The following is a 26,498-nucleotide window of genomic DNA, read 5'->3' as shown; positions in this document are numbered from 1 at the left end:
CAAAAGCTTAGAGTCAAAAACAAGGAATATTACAAGTTTATCACCAGAACTCAAAGTATTGTAATGTATCTTCTAATCCACAGATGACTAAGTATCTTGTAATTCTAAGACAATTTCACCTCTAGGTTTTCTGGGTAATGGAGTTTTCTGTAATTATCAAGCAATTACTCCTCCAACCGATAGGTGGCGAAGTTGTCTCTTCTTCTTCTATGGTGTTTTTTTTTTCAAAAAAACCCGCGAAAACGGACAATGGGCTAATACTAATGCTTATTAACGGCTATCGCTACAAGCTAAACTAACCGGCGAAACCGTGTCTTCAGCACACAGACAAAGCACCGTAGTTTAAACTCTTACACCATGCCGCATTCACACACACTTTATGCTAGACCGTGCTTGGCTTCTCCATATGCACCGGTTATTTTATAATCCTTTTATCTAGTTATCTAGGTGAGCACAAAGCAGGCTTCGGCTCCGCTAGCATTCACTCCTTACTACAACAACAAAAAACAATCTCTCACAACGTTTTTGTCATCACTGCATCCATCATTCATACCAAAATACACCGTGATTACAATGTATGATTACCCACTCATTACCTATTACCCACCCCGGATTATATTCCCTAGAACTCAAGTTAAATCCAGCGCTTTGTAGCAGTCAGCCTCTGTGCCCGCAGAGCGCTCGACTCTATAGCGTAACTGTTCTGTTGGCTTTCTAAGCTCATCAATATGTCCCGTCGGGCAGAGTTCTCACAAGGCCCACCTAGTAGGCCAGCTCAGCTGGTCAACTACACAGAGTGGTAACAGCGCGAACTCTGGCAAAACCCTCTGGAACTATTCAATTTATTCCCTCCCGTTAAGAGTCATTGGTTCGCCAGATCCAAACCTGCCAAACAGGACCCGGGGGGGCCGTCGCCTTTACCCCACGCTACCCCGCCACCAGATTCAGTTAGCCTGGTTCCCCGGACTCTCGAAGCTGCTTAAGCTTTTGAGCGCTTAGCTCTGAGCCCCAGGCTCTGCATAGCTTGATCAGGGCCAACGTAGAAGACGTACCGTTCCTCGACGGACCTTACCGGTAGGATTTAGCAAAAAAGAACAGCGTGTAGGCAAAATACACGTGTTCCTAATCCAGCTTGCAAGTGTGCTTCATACAGTAATCCAGCTACTTCAAATTTCAAATCAATATACTTTACCGGCTTGCTGCGGCCTGCTCCTTTGTTCGGCTCTCGGAGGGGTTGACCAAGATACCGTCTCTAAGTTTTCCTATACTACCTATACAGATTTTATCAAAAAGGTTCTGTTTACCCGTTTGTCTTTGGCGCCAGAAGGTATCTTAGTCAGCTCCTCGTCCAGTCCGTTTTCCAGCAATCATCACGTCGGGGTCACCATTTTGTTAGGTTTTTAAGAACAAAGGATGAAGGAGCTTGCAGGCCGCAGGTACTCTTCTTTTACGAGCTTCTTACTGCGCACGCGCATCAGAAGAATGAGCTGGACCCGGTCCAAAATTAAAACAATATTTAATGTACTACACAAAGTTCACTTACAAACTGAATTAACTATCAATAGTAATGTTCTCGAGAGCAGAGACCACATACACGCATCTCCTCACAGTCCGGCGCGGCCAGTTAGCTGAAAATGAGAGCTGCAGTAATCTGAGGTAAACTCCCTAAAACATTCTCTTTTGTATCCCCTGAGAGTCGGAAAGTGTCCGACACTGTCATAAAATGTGTGAATGACCCTCCATGGCGATTAGTGATTGGCTTCATTTGAATTCTGCCCCCTCCCATTATCGATCCCTTAGCAAAACATCTTGAACTCCTCCTCTCTGTCCTGCTGGTCAGCTTGGCATTTGACCGTCCCACTGGCCCCATCCTCCATCGATGAGGTCGCCTCCATTTGCTGCTGCATGTCTGACACCTCACTCAGAATCCTTATCTGACCCTCAAGACTATTCTTAGTGTTTTAATACCTACAGTGACTATACTTCTATGATTTAATACATTCAATGAGTTAATATACTGTAACATATAATATCCTCTACAAGAAAGAATATTGTAAACCTATAATACATTCCATATGGAAACATATTGTGACTAACATATTTATTATTGTGACACTTCTACTCACCACTAGGGGTGTTATTAAACCCTACTAATAATGCGTTTAATACTGAAATTCTCCACAGGTGCATTGAGCCTGATATAAGTACATACTTAATAAAGAAAAATAAACTTTGAATTGAGCACAGCAATCTTTAAACGGAGTCAATGGTTCACCCTATTGGTTCAGAACACCAAAGTCATGTCTGCATCTGCAGTGGATTGACATCAGCAGGGTATAAAATATCAATCACCACCAACCAACCAAGTTGCAAATGATCATACCAAACATGAGTATGTTTCTATGTTAGTTTCTATGTCACTCAATGCCAGCATTGTATTTTTATGCCCCGACGCTGGCGACAGCCATCGTGAATGCGATATCTCAAGAACTCCTGGAGCAAATTTTTTCAACTTTGGCACAACGACCATTTGGAATCAAGGATGAAGAAATTAGAATTTGGTGGTCACTGTGACTCATTTTTGACCATAACTCATGAATTAATAGGCTTATTCTGACAATCTCACACAACTGTCTAATAGAATGACATTTGTAATGACATTTTTGACAGAAATGGATCAATGGATGTCAGTCTAAGATCTGATTTCTTATTGTACAGTAAAAATAATGTCCCTTGACATGACAGAACCCTTTTTCCCTCATGACAAAAACGAGACGCTCAGTAGCTGTGACTTATATTGTGGCTTCATACAACATTGTTGACAAAAAAAGAATAATATCATGCAATCCAGATTCCCTTCTTGTCATTGGATGCCTGCACATTTGTCTTCCTGCACGCTATCACCTTCCTGGTGACCTTGCACGCCTGCAGCGTACTGCCAGCTCTCAGAAAGCCTGGTGGCTAGCTGCCAGCTACCAGAAATTGAAATAACAATAAGATGTTTAATAATGTTATATTACTTTTTAATTTACATTAACTCAAGCTTAATGGGTTTCAAAAGACAATGGGACATTGTTTGCATATGGGGGTTTAGCCTTTAAATTAAAAGTCAGTAGCCGGCCAGCTAAATTGGATAACCGCTTGCTTAACGTTTGTTAAATTGGAGTGTTAGAAATGCTAGCCTTGCAAAAGCATGTACAAAATAATTGTCCATCAAAAATGTGACAGTCGGGTATTGTCGATTTTGAATGGCTCCATGCAGCTAAATATACTCTATTTGCAACATGTACTGGTTAATAAAATGTACGGCATACATGCAAGTATAAACAAGGCTGCACAGAATGCAAATGTACATTTACGGATGTGTCAAAGTACAGATCGATCCAGTCAGTCTGCTTGAAATTAACTAGTTGTCCAACAAGTACATTTATAGCTTGAAGGCATTCATGAACTTCTGAATTCAGGCCTAAGACTAAATCTAAAAAAAGCAAATAAACACAAGGTACAACATGTGACAGTAAAACTAGAAATTCAGCAGACAGCATTTAAACAAACTTTGAAACAAATATTATCACGTATACATTTAAATCCAGGATTTAAACAGTAACCATCTTAAACCTGATGTCCTCATACTGCTGTGCTCTATAGGAGCATTTTCTAAAAAGCATCCGTATGTGTTTGTGTGAGGTGGGGGTGGGGAGGGTGGTGGTATAGTGTCCAGGGAATGGTGAGAAGGAATAAATGGTCTGAGAAAGTGATTCCCTTAAGTGCATGGCCAAATAAAACAGGAGGCGTGTGTGAGAGAGAAAGGGAAGGATAATAATGAGAGATGGAGCAGTGTGGTGGGGAGCGGGAAGACAGGCAAACAAATCACAGAAGAATGATGGAAGGTAGAGGGGATGGATGCAGACAAGAAAAAGGGGGTGAAAGACAGAAACAGAAGGGTAAGGGTGACAGAGAGCGACACTCGATGGATTGGATTAGACTGGATGAATGTTTAATGATTCCCATCGGGGGAGAGCTGGTTTTTGCAGAACCAAAATCCTAACCGGATGAATAGAGAAACAGGCTGCAGATACAAACAAATGAGGATCACGTGAGATGTAATAGAAGTGATGATTTAAACACTTCGAATTATTTAATTGAATTGCTGCTTATGAATAAAAAGTTGAGCATTTACATGATGAAATGGCAGCTGCAGTCTCAGCAGAACCCGCTACAAAAGAAAAACAAAAGTTTGTGGTATATTTCAATCAGGAGAGACAAGTCAGATGAAGACAATATAATTGGTATTTGACGCTTTGACTCTACAGGGAGATGTGTAATTAAGGGGCGTCTGCCCTTAACTGCAGCAAGATATGTCCCCCCCTTAAAAATTAAAAAATAAACTGCAGCAATGCTCTGCTTGCAATGTATAGGCTTTAGCCAGCAATGGCTATTGGTCAGCAGTCACCTGAATAGCAACAGTTTGAGCTTAGACAACGTGGCTAGTCTACTGGAATGACAGGCATTGTATAGATTTGGCTAAGCAGTAAGTCTCTGTAAACTACCACTTTTAATGAATCATTCATCACTCATAAGACATTGAAGACCTGAAATTCAGCAGAGAATAGATTTAACCAAAAGAGGTCCACAGTGACCTGAGAATTAGCAATGCAATGGATCTGACACCACTTAGATATATAATGTATATGATGCCACTTATCACAATACGATGATTGTGAGCAATTACAGAAGCAGTGAAAATGTAGCAGCCTATGACGACATTTATGAGAATACAAGAATATGAACCACTTGTAAAAATAGAATGGATAGGACACTACTTACCAGATACCATGATATACCGTAACACCACAAATCGGAAAACAATGAATATGGGCAATTAGTAGAATATGACGAAAATGGAACAATTGCAGAATACACATAAGTAGGTATTAGCAACATAAATAGATTTAAGACATTGGCAAAATAAATGTAGTAATAGTAGAACACCTGGATGTGAATTAGCTGAACACGTGGAAATCAGTAACTATAGCTGAATTATATGGATTATATAATAATCAGATCTCATGAGTTATCTATGACAGGAAATAACCAGTAAAAAGGCTACAGTGAGGAGCAAAATAGCCATTTTGCCAAAATGCCACCACCTTGCATATATCAAGAGTGTGGGCAGGCATGATTACGGAGCAATTTAGATGATTAACAGATCCCCAATGCTGCTGCTGCAATGAATGCGATACCACATGACAGAATAAAGTTACCAGTATGAGGACACATTAGACCATCATGCAGTGTATGAGGTTGCGTTGGACCATGATGCATTGACAGTGACCTACTTACCAGAGTACGCCGAATAGGAGGCTTCAGCAAAATACATAAACAGGAGGCTATCTTGCGATGGAATCACACCGCTACGACGCCAATCAGGCCTGGGTGTTAAGTGGCCCATTCACCACTTCTTATCCAGCTACTTTTGACGGCCGTGCTCGGACTGCACCTATCTTCGAACTCAGTCTTTTCTAAGATGAGAGAGTGAAGAGTGATAGACAGGAAAGGAAAGGGGAGAGAAAGAGGGGATGACATGCAGCAAAGGGCCCTGATTTGATTTGAACCTGGGCTGCTGTGGTAAGACTCAGCCTTGGTGCATTGGGTGTCTGCCCAACCATGTGAGATATCTGGGCGCCCCAGCCTTCTTCCTGAAAAAGATTTGTGCCTGCATCTATTGTGACACTATTGCTGTTGCAAATCTGACCACAGACAGACAGCCAGACAGTCAGGCAGACAAGCAAGTGGCAAAGTACTAAAGACCGCTTCTGTGGTAGTTCTGCTACAGAAGTTGCCTCCAGGACGACATTTTTTATATTATGACGCAAAAGGTGAAAACAACATCAGCCACACACTAAGGCGGCTAGTAATGAATACTTATAAAATAGAATAAATATGAATCTGAATGATTAGTGTGACCAGAAAGACGTGAATGTAATGTCGAGGTGAGCTATGACCAGAAAAACAGGTTATCGGAGAGGACAGTGAGCAGTGAGGTAGCTGTGAAGCAAAAACTCCACCACCAGTTATATGCATATGTAAATAATCTGAGTAAGGCACAGAGCGAGCACTTTCACTGCCTGTCACGTGAAAGGTTGTGATGATGACTTGAGTGGCAGCTAACTGAGTGATGCTATCGCATGAATCTTGAAGCGGAATGCTCACATTGCGGGAAGCTGATGACTGATTTACACATGAGAGAGAGCCGTTTGTGTTTCCATTGCTGGCCCCAGTAATGAGAGTCTCACACGATGCAGATTACATCAAATCTGGAGCAGAGGGAGTCTGCAGTCTGAGAACCACAAACCGGATATCCTTCAAAAGTCCACGGATAGACAATTTCCAGTCAGAAGAATGAACCGGTGCACCATGGAAGAGAGTTGCCGTTATGCCAACTGAGCATGGTTATTGTGGTTTGTGATGAAGTCAGCAATGACCAGGGCACTTGCTGATACTGCATACAGACTTGATGAGTTGCACTGAGGTGAATAACTGCTGTGTATGTCATGAATGAACGTGCCTATTTAAGCATGAACGACTTCCCTTTGCTTGATTTAAAATTTAACAATAAAACATACTAAAAATCCACTGTGTATTTAAGTTAAAAGTCCCAAACAACTGTACTAGTAACGTACAAGTGCCATAGTATGGAGACGTCTACATTAAGGTACGGCATTAGAACCTTACAAGTTATTCATTTTACCATGACAAACACAAGTGAGACGGTAGAGGGCTTTTATGGTACAGGACGTGTGATTGTAGGTTGTGAGGGCATGAAGTTTCATTATACGATTTCAGCAAGGCAAACTCTGGATATTCGAATACCCTTAAGAAACAGAGGGATTGAATATGTCCTAACTGCCTGTGTCTCTAATATCCCAGCTTCATCGAGCCTGATAGATACCCTTGCAGTAGGAGTGGGCTAATTGAGGCCTGCCGCTATTACAGAATTTACGGTAATAAATTGAACAGTGGACGCCGAGAGAATAAAACAATGTCAAGGTTTGGACAGCTCCCTGAAAGTACTGACAAAGCAGTCTGACCATATTTATCCAATTGAAAAGACGGTCCGTGTGCGACACGCTAATTAATGTCTTCACCTTGACTGTTGAGCGGTTTGATGTTGAATGACTGCAAAGCGCGTGAGACCACTGCAACGAGGAGCCAGAGACGAGGGAAGCAGTGAGGCAGTCGGCCCTGAGGCGTGCATGGATAGCTTCAAAACAATGCAGCAGAAGCAGATTATTCACTCAATTGAACATATACATTACCCACAGTGCTACGAGGCCTCAGTTCAGTCTGAGGTTGGGGTTGTGTTACACTAGTAGCAGCTGATGTTGTCTAGAGCCTCTGGCCTCCAGCAGAGGAGCAGGAACAATTGTTGGATTTCCCCTTTAAAGCATTGAAATCAACAGGTGAAACGTACAATAACACTGAGTCGCACTTCAGGTACTATTATCCAAACTGCAGCAGCGAGTCTCGCCAAACTCGACAGGTAGCCAGGAATAGAATCTGCAGGCTAATGAGCACTGAGTCGACTATCTCTTCTCTGCTACATGAACAAATTTAGCAAGCAACATTCTCAGGCAGTATCTTTGGTATTCTTTGGCAGACGTTGGGTATGTGCAGGAAGTCTCGAGGAAAGCGTGTATGTACGGGTCAGGATGAATTGAGCATATATCCAACAACCTCAGTAGTGAGCGCATACAGCTACAGTGAGGCCTGAGGGGACAATGTGTCAGTTACAGTTAGCGAAACTTTGTCACACAGTACCGACTGAGTCTGTAACACTGTTTAAAGGTTGAATGCTGCCATTCCCATTAGTGGACGGGACAGGATCAGAGCTTTTGTCAATGTTGGACTCAGGGGGCGAGGCTGTGGCTATTTCCTGGAAGCGGTACATATCAGCGGAGACCAAGTACATATCAAACATGAAAAAAAATGTGTTGCTTCATTTTTTGCCAGCACTTATGGGGGGGATGGGACGATGTGAGCGGAGGGATAGAAGGCAGACAGCTGAGTGCTGGGTCAGGGTTAATGGATAACGTCCCCCTGGACCAGAGACTACTTCCACCAAGACATGACTGGTATTTATCTGGAGTGCACTCATCATTCAGGTCACGTGAGCTAATACAACTGTTACAGCTTTGTGTGGCAGAAAAGAAACGGTGACATTGAGGAGACTTGGCCGCTTGTAACTTATCTCTTTCACCACCATTGAAAAATAGTGCATTCATTTTGAGATACTAGTACAGTTAGTGGTAACAAACTAGATCTTTGCCCAGATTGAGCGACTTGCAGGGCAGGGTTAATACTGAATAAACACAAAATGTACATCTGAAAGTAAAAAAAATAAGTAGATTGATTTAGAATCAGAAACCAGGAAACATCTGTCAGCTGGCAGGTGTAGCATTGAGGCCAGAGAGAATAACAGAACAGTTTCCAGCAGACTGAAGTGTAGCTGCACAGGGAGCTGCCAGCACTGGAGAACACTCCACATCAAGGTCAAGTGTGAAGCAGCTCACATTAGAACTGTGCTGGGAAGCATCTTGGCCAAGTGTGTCAAAAATGACTTTCAATGTTGCTGCAGAATCTAATATCAAGGAAAGCACTTAGCAGGTAATTATATTACTTTAGGACAAGACACTTTGATCAGAGCAAGCCTTTTGAAATAATCTGTCTATTAGGGATGGCAATGACAATCCGCCAGTCGTCAGTCTACCTTTTCAGATTCAATTTAATGTCTTTCCATTTGGTTTATAACTAAATACCCTTACAACTAATGACATTCCCATCAGCCTCAGCTGTACTCTGTTTTTAGTGGCAAATGTCAGCTTGCACACAAATTTTCCTTCTTTTTTTATTTTGTGTTGTTCAGCAAGACTTTCAAATAAATGTCCTCCAATTGGAAGTATCTTCCATGCCTGCAGCACTTATATTAGTGTATTAAAATGAGTTCATCAATTTGGGTTTAGGCAGCAAAACGAGCGTTGCATAGTCACATGGATGATTAATTTGTGTCTTTCGTGCTTGGGCAGATGCCTGAAATAAGGTCTGTGGTAAACAAAAACTTAAGAGAATTAAAAGTTTTGTTCAACAACATAAAATACGTCTGGTGAATTCTAAAGCTTTTGCGTGTTCAAAACGGTGGTTACTACTATCATCCATTGTCATTGTAGTTATCAACGAACAACCCCTGGTAGAAGGGTGCTAAAATAATCCTTTGACATGCTGGAATCTAATGTTTTAGCTAGCTACAGGCATTTTGTTAGCATTCCAGCCCTGGTTGATTGGTTGAGCCCAGATTGTTTTCTGCTCCGGTGGGTTTTGTTTTCAGGGCATAACTTGTTGCACTCTGTCTATCAGCTCAAAGCACCACAGTGCCTATAATTACAGCCTCACAGAGCTGCTAGCATGGCTGTAGACTCTATGACTTGTTTCCCAATATCTCAGTTATTTGACACTGTGTTCAATCCTCTACTTAGCTTCGTTTCCTCATTTCCCTGTAGGGGCTCGCGAGCTCCGGGACCCATTGGTGATTGGCACCTATGTACCTGTGCACATCATGCTCGAAAGAATCATTAGAACTGACATAGTTACAGTGAAAGTGAGTCCAGCAAGCTGTAGAGACTGTCAGTGCTGACACTTCCTGTTTCCCTCCATCCATCCATCCATCTGAGTGTGAAGAAGAAAGAGGCGACGGGCTGGGTCAACAGCTTATGAGAAAGAGAGAAGGAAACACGTGGAAGAATGGATGGAAAGTATCACAGGGGGTAGTGAGAGAGAGAGAGAGAGATAATGTGGAGTCTTGAGAAATTATAGTTAGGGAGGGAAATGAGGGGCGGCTTAATGAGGGAAATGAGATAACGAGAGGAGGGAGAAAGAGTGGGGGAAGGAGGAGTGAGGAGTCAGAGCAAATGAGTGTGAAATTGTGGAGAGGAGAGAATAGGAGAGGAAACATTGGGAGAAGCGTGTAGGTGTGTGTGAGCTGCAGAGAACACACAGGGTGATGGCAGGCTGTGCTGCATGATCAGCACTGCTATTTATAGATCTGTGGAAACAGGCAAAGGAAGACAAGTCCAGCAGCACTGCAGACCTGCAGACCTGTGCTATTATCAGCCTTAATATAGTCTCATGTTATACCCAGTTCAGTAGAGAGGGGCACCTTTGAATGCAGTCTCAGAGTCAAACACAAGCATATCAAGATGGGCTTTTTCAATTTCTGTCTTGTTCTCTTGCTCATACACATATTATCTATTATGCAATGCAGTAAATAAGTATTAAGGCCTCAGCATGCTTCAAACAAAGTGCCAACAGACAATCTGACAATCAGGCCCAATGTGCGCATTTATTTTTGGGGAGGTGCAAAGAGGGGCATGATTTTAAACTTTCCAGCATTCTTTTTTAATTTCTTATTCTACTTACGTTATTTTTTGGGGTGTAAATCAGAATGTAACATTGGTTTGGAGGAGTCCCAAATTGTTCACAGATCCCTATTTGTACTATTCTATTTTTAGTACCGTTTGTCGCATTTGTCATGACATGCAAAAGTCACTTTGCTCTTGGAAGCAGTGTGACGTAGCCAGGGTGAGACTATGACTCAGGCTTTTCACCCAAAAACAGTTCTGGCATTGTATTCCTTTATTTTGATAGATGATAGCAGAGACTTGACAAGAAGTGAGGGGATAGAGAGATGGATGGGGAATGGCATGTTACAAAGGCCCGCTGAGCATATGCGAACTGGGGACTTCGCAGCTTACGGCCAGCACTCTAAACCCCAAGGCCACCACCCTGGTGGCCTTGGGGTTGATTGGGGGTATTCATTTGACATTGAAATACTTAGATTTATAAAAAACACCTTCAGTACCTATCATCAGGCTTTCAAGTGCATATAATTACTTTAGGATTACTGTGCAATGCAATACTTTACTTCATGGCAAAAATAAAGCGCACAACTGGTTATACATCAGGTATATACATCTATATGGCAATAAAAGAGCTTTGTGTTGAACGCGTACTCCAAACAGGCAGTATAAACGAAACTACCAGACGTCCATGATGTCCACAGCAGGTCGTGTATGCGTCCGTTTGGGAGTATAAATGAGGCTTCACTCTGCATTGATAATATACATTAATCAGTTATTTCTAGGGTTAGTATGCAAGATTAATCGTAATTATCTTGTAATGTATCCATACTAATAATGTACTCTGGTGATTCAGTGGGTAATGTCCAGCAGTAGCTATAGTGGACTTTGAATATCTTAAAACTAATCTTCCAAAGTCTTTAAAACAGAAATCTCTAGTCTAACACAGAACAGAAAATGAAACCAACTCAAGGACGTTTAGTCTGTGTCTTCCCTTTTAGAAGATAATGAAGGGTAATGCAGCAGGAAGAAATTTTATGAAATTGGCAAGAATTGCTCTGCTTTTGGAGTGAATAGGGCAGCGTAAAGTACCATTTTGCTCTTTACTCCTTTCCATTTGTTATTTTAGCACAAAGTATTGATTTAGTCTTATAATATTTAGTGTTCTCCTCTCTGTGTCGTCTTTCCTTAAAGCTGCCTCCTGTTTCTACACCTCACGGTTTATAAAGCCAACATTCAGTGACAGTAGGAAGTAAGTGTTGCCTTCATATGGCGAAGAGAAAAGTTAAGCGTGTGGAGGTCAGAGTGATGGACTTTGAGACAGAAGACTGGGGTTGTGTCCCATTATAGACCTTTTGTTAATCATAATGATCTTTCCCTAACCTTACGTCCAAGTATTTTAGTTGTCCAACCGTAGCCATATACCGCACTGTTTGTCTGCCATAACCGCCTTACATCCTTAACTAAATCAGACAAATCATTTGTCTTTCCCAAACCTTAACACCATGGTTGCCATGACTAGGTATTAAGCAAGACTACTAAAAATGGCAACACTGGTTTAAAAAAACCCCAAAGAAAACATTGTCATCAAACACATTTCAGACTTTTGCAGAGCTTTCTACATTGTAAACTGAAGAGACTGTAGTGAACTCACCTTTCAATGTAGAGTATGCTTTAGGGCGGGCGTACTGTGATCGACAATACAAGACAGTCAGTTACACAGAACAAGATACTTAACTAAACAGGGTGAGATACTGTGTTAGGAGAGAAAATGATCCATCTCTTCTCTCCTGTGTTGCTCTTCTCGTTGTTTCTAAGCAGATCATCAGTGTCAAGGTCAGTTGAGCGGTGTGAAAACAAAGTCTCACATTACATTCTCACCATCCATCCCATCGGAACAGCTAACGTTGAAACGCTCTGACTCACAAATAAATACTCCAGGCCTTTTAGCCGGGTGCTTGTTAGTATTATTATACAGATTAAATGTTTAACAGTGACACACAGGAATACAGCTCCAACAACAACAATGAGTAACAGCATTGTAAAGTTATAGGCTACACTGTTTGCATTTGGCTTCATCTCAGGAAAATAATTCCATGATCAATATAAAACCAATGCTCAGATCCTTTCTCTTCACCTTTGATTTCTCTTGCAAGTAAGTCTGGAAGATAATATTACTGCTTGTGTTTTTTGCTATCCCACCTTGTTCTGAGATCTCAGCAGATATTTTAGTGAGAACAAAGTTATCATAACCAAATAAATGGTCAGAGCTGCAAAAATACAACTCCTGCTGGTTTAATGGCATCTGCAACATGTTGTTATGCATAACTGAGGTATCACACTTGCTATAATTCAGTGTTTTTTAATTGTCTTTGCTATTTTGGTAGGATCATACAGTTGCACATTCATGCAAGTCTTAATGCAATTTGAAAGGTTTCCAACTGAGCCCTCAGCATGCTTGAATCCTGTATAAAGCACTTTGAAGGCTGATACCGATAATGATACTAGCATGTTCGGAACAAAGAGGTAAAAGTGCACAAAAGTTATATATAAATAATTATTCCTGTAATTATGGAAGTGCAACTCTTGGCTTTTAAAAAATGTTTTCTGAAGCAATTTTGTTTGTAGTAATAAAACTACTGATATGCTACTGATATAAAAATGTAAAAAAACATTTTCAACAAAACTAAAGACAATAAATTATATTTAACTATATTTATTATATATATTAACTATATAATATTTTACTAATTAACAAGTTTCACTCAAATTTAACTTTAAGATGCCCTGTCTGTTGTCCTTAATGGTATTTTCATTTTATAATGTCACTTCAAGTGGAGATATTGTCTGTGCATTTATAATCTCTATGGAACTATTACCTCAGTGGGAAGTATGCCAGCATACTATAATAGCTGTTAGTTCCTCTTTTATGTCAGATTATGAGCTGGCTGACAGTGTTTAGACTAAGAATAATCATCATTAGGTGAAGGTGAAAATGTGAACACACTCAGTGATTGATGAAACAGAACAGATGATGACAGTGTCCCCTGATGGGAGAATATACATCCATCAAAAGATATATCCCATGTAAATATTGTGTCGGTATCATACACATCAACATGTGATATGCAAATATCTTTGACTTCTATTCTACATAATTGGCAGACAAATAGCTGCCCACTCGTTGCATAATATACAGTAGAAACTGTTCCAGCAGAGCATGTGGCACAGAAAGAATAAAATCCCGACATCATTTCCTCATTTCCCCAAAAGGCACAAGAGTCTCGGTCATCTGTCATCATGGAGGAACTCAATGACACAGAAGGCAATAAAGTAGAGAGAAGCTCTTCAATCTAAAAGTTGTGCAGATGGAGAGCAGTCAGTGGGTGGTTGAGGAGCTATAGGGACACTGAGGCCATGTGAAGGCGAGGAGGAGGAGGAGGAACATTAAGAAATTGGATGAATTAATGATGAATCTGCACAGGAAGGCGGCCAGAGAGTGAGAGAGTGTGTGAGAGACACACACACAAAGAGATACACACGGTGGTAGAAGGGGAGAAGCACAGAGAACCAGAAATAGCTGGTGTGGAGCAGATTGTGCATGTGAAGGAGGTTGAGATGGGCTCAGTGCCAACAGTGTCTGTATCAGTACTACACTAGGTTTGGTTGGATGACAGGAGCTGGGAGATTTGTGAGTATTTATCATCAAAATGTAAGCTAACATAAACTGTCACCAAATCAATTTCGTATTATGCTGTGGCAGTATCCCTGGAAAAGGCTCAAGGCTCAAGGCTTATGCGAGCTGTTGACTTTTGTTCACCAAAGCGCCACATCTAGCTTATGGCCAGAGCTCCGTTTCTGTTCCCCTCTGACTAAAGTCATCATGCAGAAACAGCTGCTGAGAGAGGAAGTTGTGTGTGTGTGTGTGTGTGTGTGTGTGTGTGTGTGTGTGTGTGTGTGTGTGTGTGTGTGTGTGTGTGTGTGTGTGTGTGTGTGTGAGGGGGGGAGAAGTGCTACTGCAGTTGTTTAGCAGCTCAGGTGACACCAGGAAGGCCTCTGAATTAGACTGAGCCATGTGATTAACATTTAGTCAATGATGAAAACACACTCACTAGTTTCTTAACCATTGGAAACCTCTAACCAATTCAGCGGACACGGTCATGGTGTAACAGTCTAGACTTACAATATATAAGTAAAATAACACTGTGCATATTCCATCATCTAAAATGTTAAAACTAAGGGGCTTTCTATCAAAGTCAGACTGAGAGAAGAACCCATGCATTTATAACAAGCAGACTAGACTACTATCATGATGTTCTTTGTAACCAGACTCCCATAATCAGCAGTGGAGCGACTTCAGTCATTTCAAAATGCAGCTGCTCGTGTTCTTACCGGAACTAAACAGTATAAGAGCACATTACTAAACTGGAATTGCTTTTATAATTCTGCTACTTGCATACAAAGCTAAAAAATGGCCTTACCTCAGTATATAAAAACATGCTAATTAGATACATACCAGCAGGAAGCCTCTGGTCCACAGGGTTTTAGCCATCCCTCGTACTGACTCTAAAGCAGGAGAGGCTGCCTTCTGTATTCATGCCCCAAGTAGATTGAACGTCCTGCCTGAGGACCTGAGAGAGAAGCCTCCACACCGAACACTTTTAAAAGCAGGTTAAAAGCATTTCTCTTCAAAACAGTCTGCGGCTAACTGTGTGTGTGTGTGTGTGTGTTTGTGTGTGTGTGTGTGTTTGTGTGTGTGTGTGTGTGTGTGTTGTTTTGGTATATTTTGGCCTTTGTATATTTTGCAGTGATTCTTTTTAAAAATTGTATTATGTCATTTTTATGTAAAGCACATTGTGTTGCATGTTATTATGTTTGCAATGTGCTGTACAAATAAAGTTGACTTGACCTGATGGGGAGACTTTAAGGTAGTGTAACGTGTAGCGTGTAAGAAGGAGTGTCAGAATAGCCGAACAAGACATGACTGAACAATTTCCCACAATGTTTAACTATCGCTTGAATTGTTTAATAATGACAAATTAATTGTTGGTTTGTTTAGAGCCGGTATTAAGTCTTTGCTAATGTTCCTCAATCTATATTTATTGAGTTGTTGTTTTTTTATATAAAAAGTGCAGCGCCTGCCAGGTGGCGTTCTCTACTCTGCTATGTGACCAGAATAAAAAAAGGCTTTTATGTAAGTGTTGGAGAACTGGCAAGTTGCAAGGGTGCCAGCACACATTTTCAGCCTGCCAAAGAACATGTGTGCACGGAAAGTGAATGAGTAACCCTCTCTCTTAGGTCAAGGTGCCTTTAAAGATGCTGCAGCACAGGAATAGTAGATCGTGGTCGTAACAGGAACCAGCATGACAGCTAAGGTTGGTGTAAGGCTGACAAAGACCTTGGTCAGTCCGCCTGTAAATAAGAACTGAAATAAACAGATAGCGAATCAAATCTCCTCTGTGATATCTGAGAAAAATGCCTCAAAATAAATAAAGTGTGTGTGTGTGTGTGTGTGTGTGTGTGTGTAAGCAGGCAGTGACATGATGTCGCGTGACAGATTGAGGCCACTGTGAAGCGATCATGAAAGAGAGGCTCCAGTTATTGATCTTGGGATTAACAGTGGAGCTGCACAAACACCGGAGCACAGGATGAAAGGTGTGTACATGTGCTTGCAATGCACTCACACTAAAAACCACCACGCTATGATATTGATACCATCGCATTTTATTCTCTTCGGATTTTGAAAGGTGGCGGTTTCATTTCCAACAACCTGCTGATGCATCCAGGTCACAGAGCCTGTAATGAGGGCGCTGAAACAACCTCAGACAAGTTCAATGCACTGTTGAAGGTGAAGTTAGAAGAGCGAGAGAGTCACAAGGTCAGGTGTGTGTGTGTGTGTGTGTGTGTATGTGTGTGTGTGTGTATGTGTGTGTGTGTGTGTGTGTGTGTGTGTGTGTGCAACCTCAGCTTCTGACAAGTGAAGCCAATCCAGAAGTGCCTTAAACTTGCATTCTCAAGGGGCGACTTCACGGGTTGCAAAAAGAAGTCTGATTGTATGGAAGTTAATGAGAAAATGACTCTACTTCTCACTTGATTTATTCCCTCAGTAAACATTGTAACAGTTTATTTTCTCTCTCGTTAGTTTTGTTCAATACAGCATGATGTTCATTTCGTAAATTATGGTCCCATTTAGAGTAAAATAGACGACAAAGCAGGGTATGTTTTAGGATGTGGCCCCCTGTGATCGACAGGTCGCTGCCGCTACCAGGGCTGTATACGGTGTCTCTACGTCACTCCTCCGCAGTCCAAATATGGTCGTGTCACTGGTTGCAATAAACCAAGATGGCGACGGCCAAAATCCAAGATGGCCATGGCCAAAATGCCGAACTCGAGAATTCAAAACGGCAGTCCACAGACCAATGGGAGACGTCACGACGACTACGTCCACTTCTTATATACAGTCTGTTCTGCCTGTATGTTGAACCTTGACAGGATCAACTCTTTTCTATTTTTAACCATATCCTGTCTATCCGTTCTGTGTCTCACAGCATAGCCACCTCTCCAACCACAAAGCCGGCAGTCATCCAGACTCCTGACTGCAAATTAAGTTGTGGTTTTCTGAAATACATCTAATTTGACTCCCTTCATTTGGGGCCTTTATTAGAGACACACTAGTTCAGGTGTTGATGGAACAATACCCGGTGTAGCTCACTTCATTTCATCCCAACAGAGACCAGAAGGATAGTTATTACCACACATTAGCTTTCCACTATTGTCCAGAGTACCCTTGTTTTTGCTGACATGTACAACTGCCAAGCCTTGATGGGACAGAGAGAGTACGGATCCATATCTTTCACCTTACGCCTTCCCTGGATCAGACTACGGTCAGCTACTATTCATACCCAGAATGGACTGTAATTGTTGTGTCATTTCCTTGTAATCCATCATGCATGTCATTTTAAATCTATTGACCCTTTTAGACCTCTCCAACAGGACTTGTCCACATCCATCAATTTTTGCCACTTACCTCCTTTAAGTAGCTGTTCCGTTTTGATACTCTCAGGATTGATTTGTATTTGAGGTCAGAGTGAAACAAAACAAGCTACTGCTGCTAATAGCCTCAATTGCTTATTGACATTGAATAATGAGAGTGACTGTGAGTGTTTTATGCATTTAACCTCCTTATTTTCTTCAAAAGGTGTTGGCAGCATGTCAGCTATAGGAGTCAATAGTGTGCATCTCTTAATCAACTCATATCATTCGCAAAACCTGTCAGCTAATCTGCAATTACTCTGCAAGGCAATGGAAATTGAAAGCTTCATTATTCATACTTTGGCCATTAGAGGGTAGAAAAACACGAACATGTTACTGTGATGAAATCAAATCCAATATTCACCCTTTTGTGTAATGTTTGACATTTTTGCTGGAATAGCTGGAGGTGGTTTAAGGTGCGGAATACGAGACTTGGGGCATTTCTATTACCTCTGAATGGCTTTCCAACATAACGACGCACGCCTGAGCCAGCAGCTAGCAGCTAATGGTGCTAACAGCTTTGTAGAGCTGCAGTGTTGGTTGTTTATTCTCTGTTGGACTGTCAGAACCAGTAGGCAATTTGAGGGGGAATGAGGGAGGATACCACCCCCTTAATTAACCTTCCATCCCCTTGTAGTAGAGAAAGTGAAGGGTCAGAGGGATTGTGTTGGACATTTCTGTCTTGGATATAAAATACAACATTCGCTAAACTATATAGCTGAGGGGGCCTACTGGTTATATCTTGTCACATTGCTTGTCATGATTTGATTAATTGTTCATGTGATAAATATTGATTGGTGGAGCTTTAAGGAACCCCCATACACATTTCAATATACAGTATGTTGCATAACAGTGATAAACGGGTATTGTAAGCTTCAAGCTTTTAGAGGAATTAACTTGTTGCTTTACAAAAGTTAATCTACATGACCACATCTGCTCTGCTTCTGAGGAATGTTTGCTGAATTAAAACCCGATCATGAGGGATAAAATCAGTACAAGATGGCAGCTGACAACACTGCACACTACCAGGACATTTTCTTTCGACAATACAGAGCTAAAGTAGAATCGGGGTTATTTACAGTTCACCGGTCGCTGCCAATGTTCTCCTTCTGCATCTCCCTCACTGTCTTCCTCAGTCTGATGTGCTGCTGTGTCCTTATGCAACTCTGCCAGCGTCGGTTATAAATAGGAATGTAGCCAAGGGTGCTCACAGCTCACAGCCCAAAACACACACGCATGCACATGAAAATACTGCTAGAGAATACACAAAATAATGTCCTCACATTCGGCAGTTGTTATCTGGTTTGACTGATTCCTTCTGATGGCACTTTTAGTATTCGATATTTAATATTTTAGGAGACAGTGTAGTTCATCCACCGACTGGATTGAGCTGGTAGACTGTGGACCAGTACTGACTCAGTCGCTGTACACTGAGCTCCACTGAACTTTGCTTGGACATCTTAACTTAGCTTGAACTTTGATGTAGCCAGGCTTCTCTTCTAATCATCTCTCTATTTTTCTTTCTCCTCTGGAAATCTGTGTGTTGCAGACTTGCCATCTTTTCTTCACTGCCTGCCTTTATCTCTGCAGGCTGGCAATCCTCTGTGCGTCTGTCTCTTCAACTCTGTTGGATACTGAGCACTTCTGAAGACTCGTACTCTCTCTCTTAAGAGAGGGAGAAACAGAGAGAAACCGAGGGTTAGGAGGAGGGAGGGAGACTGAGAAACAGGATATTTTTGTTTGTTTCATATTTCATCAGGATTTAAAATGAAGGCTAACTAGCTATTTCACTATTGTCTGAGTTCATTGGTTGACACACCCAAGGTTGCATTTTGGATCAGGTCCAATCATCCTCAGGTCCGTTTCCGATCGAGTCTTATTTTCTGATAATCAATTCATGCATCTCAGGTTCGGACGGGCAATATTCTGTATTCAGTCAGTGTTTCTCACCCAAACATCTCGTGTGTGTCCTTATTAAGGCCTAACAAGGCAATACATTGCCTTCCTCGTAAAACACTTGCAAAGTCTGCATTGTTTACATCAATATTTACATCAACTAGTTCTTCTTTCCCCACCTTATGTTTGTGCATTGCAACATTTGCGTGAGTTCTTACAAATGATAACTTTCAATCCGCGACAGTGTGAAACCGAGGCACTTTCATTTGATAGACACAGCAGATCTCTGAGGGAACAGACGGCTTTATTCACCATCACAGCAGGTCATTTTGCACACAGGCTGCAATTTTCTCCAAGTCGAGTGCATCTTAATGCACCTGTTCGTCTTCAAGTTGTTGTTTTTGTACGTGCATGCTCTATGCACTAATATTGTTGTCCTCTCTGCAGTTGGCAGGAAAAAAAAGCAACGTACTTTAAAAAACCTTAAGTTATAAACAGTGCTGCGTCGATTCATTCTGTTCTAAAATATGTAATAAATCAACCTTCATTGAGTCCATCAAATCAGTGGTAGAGTACACTGATTTCAACAAAAACATATTCAATGACATTATCAAATTGACAGATATGACGGCCCTCACATGAGTGTTTCGCCACACACAATGTGTTTAATTATCCGTAGGGCAGAACGGGGGTGCAACAAAGCCGGGCTATAAAATGAAACATATTCATCCGTGGGGATTTAATCTGAGCCCTGATGATCTGAATATGTGCTTGATTTATCAGGAGCCGCCGCCTCTTCATTAACTGCAGCAGAGCTTCAGAGACCTTTTATGTTCTGATCTTATAGTTAATATCATCAGACTGCAGGGCAGTTTAAACGAAACATTGAAATCTACTACACATGCTCAATAATGTCATTCATTTCACACACACACCTATACACACACAAACTGTTCTGGGACTGCTAGCAGTGAACTGATGCTCCAGTTCTATATAAAGCTCCTGCCGCAGTGAGAGACAGATAACTTCCTTCATTAGGGATAACGTAAAATATTCAACAGGAGTCAGGCAGAGAGCCAGGAGGAGGTTGATGGAGTGAGAAGAGGGAGTGAGTGGTAGAAAGCTTCCCCGCATTAGCTGTTTCCAACTGTCAAGTCGTGTTGTAAAGCCTCCAATCCCTGTTGTTGTCTCAAAGGGTCAAGCGAAGTCTAAAGAGCTTTAATTAAGTAATGTATGACCTCAATTGACTTCTAATGGTAGGAGGTGTAGAGTTTATCCTGTCACACACGGATGATCAAAGCCCCCCCCTATGCCTCCACCCAGTCTCATCAAGGTAACCTTGAACTATAGTAACCTGTCAGTGTGCCAAAAATAACAATAGAGACGTGCAACCTAGTTAATTACAGCAGATGTCGACATATATTAGATTCTATATATTTGATTCAGTTTCGCCTTCAATTGTCAGTCAACATGGGAGCTGTGGTGGCAGAAGCTGTAGGAAAGTTACTTAAATGTACTTGTAATCAATATGGTTTCTAGTAACATTGTATGAAATGACAACGTGAAAGGGGTCGCTGGCAGTGACGAACCTACAGAGAATTCTCACCCGAATCTGCAGCTTGGCTCGGCTTTACGAAGCTTCACAGAGAGTTTCAGCTCATTGTTTATCTGTCCGGCCCACAACTTCACTGTTTTGGTTCACTCTCACCGCTCTCACAGTGTCTCTCAAAGCTCTTATTTACTCACTAAACCTGCTGAGCACCAAACAGAGAGGAACCTAAAAAGCTAATTTAGTGTGGAGGCTGCAGGTCTTGTCTGTTCGTCATGTGATGCACACTAGCCCAAATAACACAATCACTGGAAAAGTGACTCTTTGTATAATAAGAACTTGAACCATTCGGTCCAATAATTTTTCGAAAGTCTAGAAGAGCTGTGTGTGTGTGTGAAACATTTGTAGGAATGAATGAACGTGGTTTGCAGTCTGACTTGATAGACGGACACAGTTAGCGATTAGCATTCAGCAGCTAAAAAGCTGGATATTTTCCTCCAGAGTTGGTAGAGACCAAAAACAGAACTTAAAGAGAGTGAATATTCCACTTACAAGCATCAGGTGAGCAGAAACACAACTCCAAATGGATGATAATATTGACTGTAACTGCTGGATGTGTATGTTGTTTTCACAACCTTATTCAACGGCGCCCAAGTGGCGACAAAAAATAACAGTTTTAATGTGCAGGTTTAATGTCTCCTATGACAGTTGAAGAAATACATAAGCATTTATGTGTAATTTCCTGACCTGCTGAATGAGAAACAAAGTCAGGAAACCTTTCCTCATATATATCCACTTCACACCCACAGTCACTATGTCACCAAGCCTGCAGCACGTCCCATTTCAACCTGACCCAAGAATGAATGTGCAATTTTTAGTATGAACAGGCAGTACATCAAACTGGGCAGATGATGTTCTGAAAACCTCCCTGTGTCATTAACATTTACCTCATACACATTCACACAGACGCAAACGTAGTGTTTCCCTGTGCAGAGAAAAAAAACACCTCCAACATTCAACATTCAACATTCAACATCTGATCACAGAGCCTCTGGAATAGATGGTTCAGTGGTTTTATTCTCACGCACTGGTCTGGGATCCAGCTTTACCAAAAACCTTTCCTTTCCTGTTATTTCCTTTCCTCTGTCAGTCTGTGTCAGTGCAGAGAAAATATTCAGGAGAGTAGAATGACCTCTTTCTCTTGAAAAGATAAAAACAGAAGCACTCCACAAACACCACACACCAAAATCTGCCCTGACATACGCGTTGCACAAACCAGGGGCATGGGCCAGTGACAATTCTGCTTCTCTATTGGAGCTCACAATTCAGTCTACTTTAATAATTAAAGATGATGCATTTCACTTTTGAGGGTGTGCCTAACGTTTAAGAGCCTATACATGTTCCAAGACCACAAACCGTTCCTACAATGTGGATAAGTGTTGCTCTTTTTTTTAAAGTGGTGCAAACACTCTGTGCAGCCAAAAGGCTAGACAGTACACAATGAACAAGTTTTTTTTTTTTTTAATGCCTATACTTACTACTACTACAAAATGTGTTATATTTCATACTGATTTTCTTTGCTATTTTCAACATTTTCTTGGAAATAACCAATCTTAGTTCAGCTTCAAAGAAAAAAAAAAGAAGATCCTGCCAACTGAAATATTGATAATAAGGCGGAGTTACAAAAAGGATTATATATCCAATTTGTCCACGGGTGTTGTTTGTTTGCATGCTTTTCCTTACATCAAACCTAATATTATGCAGTGTAATGCATTGTCAAAAGGCATACTGATTTGTTTTAGTGTACAACTATTCATTTATGCCACATCAGGAGACCCATCCAGCAGAGCCGGCCCTTATGAGACAAGGAACACTGAAATACCAAACTCTCCAGGTAATGAATTTTGTCCCCACATTGTATTTACGGTAGACAGGTCGTCAACAGGTAGTCATATAATATCCTTCGGCATATTTTCCTCTGCAGTGCGATGCTGTAGTGCACACAGGTGATGTCCTTGGTGAATTAGTAGGAGGTTATTTGCATCTCCAGATGGCACACTTATCAATAATTCATTATGTTTTGAATGCTTTCTCTTGCACTTTCATTCTTTGCACTGAAACGTCTAGATGTAGAATTTCACATAGAATGCTCCCCAGGAAAAGCTGTCGCACAAATCTTTCAAACTCAAAGTTGGATTTTCAAAACAAATAAGCAATGCAGCTAATCTTTCACGACACTTTCTTCAGAGTCAAAACCAGCTCATCGCCCTATTCTGATTATCAACACTTTGTGTTAATGTGGTTCACAGTTAAATCCCCTGTAAATGTATCACCATAGATACAGAATACTTGTCTCTTTGGTCGTATGATTTTGTATTTATATTTTGTCAACAAATCCCATTAAAAGACCAAAACCAAAAATGAAGATAACCCCAGCCTTATTCTTTAAGTTCTGAACAACAGTCAGGGCAGATCTGCACCCATAAGCAACACTCTTTTCAACACTCGATATTTGTGAATTACAGCCCAATCTCACCAGAAATTGGCACAAATAAGTTCATCTGCGCATCGTCTTAAAATAGGTGGTGTTAGAAGCTTGGTGGTGTAGCGACTACATGCAGGACTAGCGGAGCAACTGTAGCTGACGAGCTAACTGCTAACATGCTAGCCAGCCGGGAACATGCTAGAGTTTGTCGCTCAGAATAACTGCTTGGTCGCTGAAGGGAACTTATGTTCACAAAGTTTATTCAAGAGGTGTATTTGTACCATTTATTCGTAATTGTCAACAAATCATGTTTGTCGGCTCAACAACGCTTATAAGCTAAGATAGCTTTCCTCCATTTTGTATTCAAAGGTCAGCGCTGTCGAGGCTTTTCGCAATTGGTCAACGATACAATTTTGCATCACAGTGCACTGATCACAACGATTCCATAGACATGAATTGGTTTTTGCTACAAATTTACTCTAAAGGCTGATGTGACTGAGCCTTTAAACTCTTATAGTTGGTATTAGGAGATTCAGCTACATGCCTGTATGTGCAATATTTTATATTTATTAATCTTTTGTACCAACAAATGCTTACATTTAATTAATGGATAAATCCAATCAAATTGCATTTTGCAATTCATTGGTTTTGGGTATTTACATCCCTGCAAAAAAGGAGTGTGAGTAGACACTTCCAGTGAAAGGTATTGTACCGTAAATGTAACTAGAATCAAGGTGAAGGCGGCGACACACATTACGACTGTTAAGCGGATTATGAATGTGATTTGGGTGTGACGATTAAAGCATCTATGCAAGTTGGTGGAAGCAGTCTTCATGTGCGGTTTGTCCTGAGCTTTTTATTACAAACAGCCCCTGTGGCTGGATTACATTCGTGAGAACAATGTTAAGACAATAGAAGTCTCTTCCTGCCTTTACTCTTTAATGTGGATGTTTTAATCTTTATGCTATTTGACTGCATTGTATATTTTTATCCATATCTATGTGCGGATACTTCCCTTACGATATGTATATCATACAAAGACAGTATACAGTAGTAATGACAAATTGTACTACAAAACAGAATCAATAAGGCTGCAATATATAATTCATACACACAATGCTCACTGGCTAATATCCAGTTTTCATTTAACAGGTCAATATTGCCCCCATACACCAGCAGACCCATATAACTGTGTAAAACTCTTCTTTTTCTCACCACTGAGTGTTTCATCTTCAGTAGCAGCCAAGCAGAAAAACAACTCTCCATTTGAGCTGGAGCACACAGCCTCTGGTCTCCTAGGCAACAAGCCAGGTTTCCCGCGGTAACAAATCACTGAAGCCCATTGGTGGGGGGGGGGGGGGGGGGGGGATGAGGAGCTCCCTGCAGCATTCCCATGGCAACCAGCTCTGTGGTTTCTGAGAAATGATGGCATACATGCACTTAAAACACACGCACACACACACACTTCTGTTCTCTCACATAAACACAAAAACAGCTCAGTTCTCCCAGTCAACAAAAGCATTGACCCTGTATGTCCTGGTCCTCCTCACCAAACACTAATTCAAATGTTGGCAATTAATTCCATATTTACTGGCTTTCTGTTTCTTACAGGACTGAGAAAAAAGGACAATCTGTGAACCTTCTAATAGACACTTGGCCTGTAGGATGTATCTGGTGTTATGTCACTAACTTAGAGCGTCCGCAGAGAGAATGAGGTGAGACAAAAGCCACAAGCTGCCTGAATACTAACCGTTGGAATGTTGACTGTTGAAAATAGTCATTTAGGAACAAAAGACTAAGAATAACATGTGTCCCTATGCCTACAAATCAAGTAGCAAAGGTAGATTTACTCTGCCAACCATGTATAATCATCCTGTGATCCAACACTTGATATAAGTATATACAGTATATATTTATATATATATATATATATATATATATATATATATGTGTATGTATGTATAACCAATGAACACCTTTTAACTGAGCAGGAAGTTGCACTGCACCTTAATCTTCTGTTGCTCTGCACACGTTTTCTTTTTTGGCTAAAGAACCACTGAGTTATTTTAAGCCTGAAACTAGTCCACGGGCACAGTGTGCAGATGCTCGCAAAGGTGCCGGCCAACATCTTTGCATGCAACTTTCCATGTGTGCTGTGTGGGCCATGTCCCATTGGCGAAAAACAGATGTACAGGAAGCAAAGGCTAAAGAGATCATCAGCTTTTCAGAAAGAGGGTTCCTTAAAATATATTGTCATCTTTAAATTGCTCCTTAGACTGCTCCATTTGGGTTCGGTCTTGGCACTAATCTTAATATTTTGTGCAGCTGAGAATATCAATTTGTTGCGGGATTTTGTTAATACCACCATGAAAAGTCCAATGGAGGAGGCAAACACATTACTGGAGACCACAACTTGTGTCCTATCTCTTGCCAACAGTCAGTGTTGGCGTATTTTAACAATGAACGTGATCTGTCACAAATCTTAAACCAGTAGCTTTAGTCGCTTAAGACTTAACCACCATAGCCGTGATAGATCAGAAAACAATGGCTGTGTCCCTAACTCACTATTATCTACATAAAAAAAAATACTCATTTATAAATGAATCATTTATAAACACCGCATCATTTACACATCCATCAAAGGCGAAGAACGCTTTTTATTCCAGGAACCAGAATGTTCAAATGAAATGACAGAAAGCAACTTGGTGCACCAGAGAGCACAGCCAAAGCAAATGCTTTTGGGACAGTCTTGGAAGGCAATGACAAACTATCTATTATGTCATTTCAGCATGAGGACATATATTCTTTTGACTTCTGCTTTTTTTGTTCAGTTACCGCCAGACCAGTTATTACATGGCAGTAAATCAGCTAACATGTGCTAGTTGGCGATAGCACGCTCTGGTAACAGCTGTTTTTTTTCTTTCAGCTTCGCCCCTCTTGGTTGAAACAGCTCGACTTCCAACAATGATTTGTAGAAATAAACATCCACATTGTGACTCTTGCTGTTGACTTCAACATATTTCTCTGTTTCTGCTGATACCAGATTGGAAATATAGCTTTATAGCATTCTGTACCATTGATACATCATATCATATTCTGTATCCAGATATATATAGTGTGTTAA

At 41.1% G+C, this 26,498-nt stretch overlaps 1 protein-coding gene across 1 annotated transcript in view; it reads left to right on the top strand.

Annotated features, from left to right (window-relative positions):
- Positions 1–26,498, top strand: part of LOC142967861 (calcium-activated potassium channel subunit beta-2-like) — a 96,869-nt gene that overhangs the window by 53,347 nt on the left and 17,024 nt on the right. Inside the window, exon 3 of the mRNA XM_076107465.1 lies at positions 24,611–24,695. Within this exon, the coding sequence (XP_075963580.1) occupies positions 24,611–24,695 (85 nt within the window). The remainder of the gene's footprint in view (positions 1–24,610; positions 24,696–26,498) is intronic.

Source organism: Anarhichas minor, unplaced genomic scaffold (assembly GCF_050575085.1).
Source record: "Anarhichas minor isolate MPS153535 unplaced genomic scaffold, ASM5057508v1 ptg000039l, whole genome shotgun sequence".
NCBI lineage: Eukaryota > Metazoa > Chordata > Actinopteri > Perciformes > Anarhichadidae > Anarhichas > Anarhichas minor.
The sequence above is the reverse complement of the archived record's forward strand: the minus strand, read 5'-3'. Positions and strand labels throughout refer to the sequence as shown.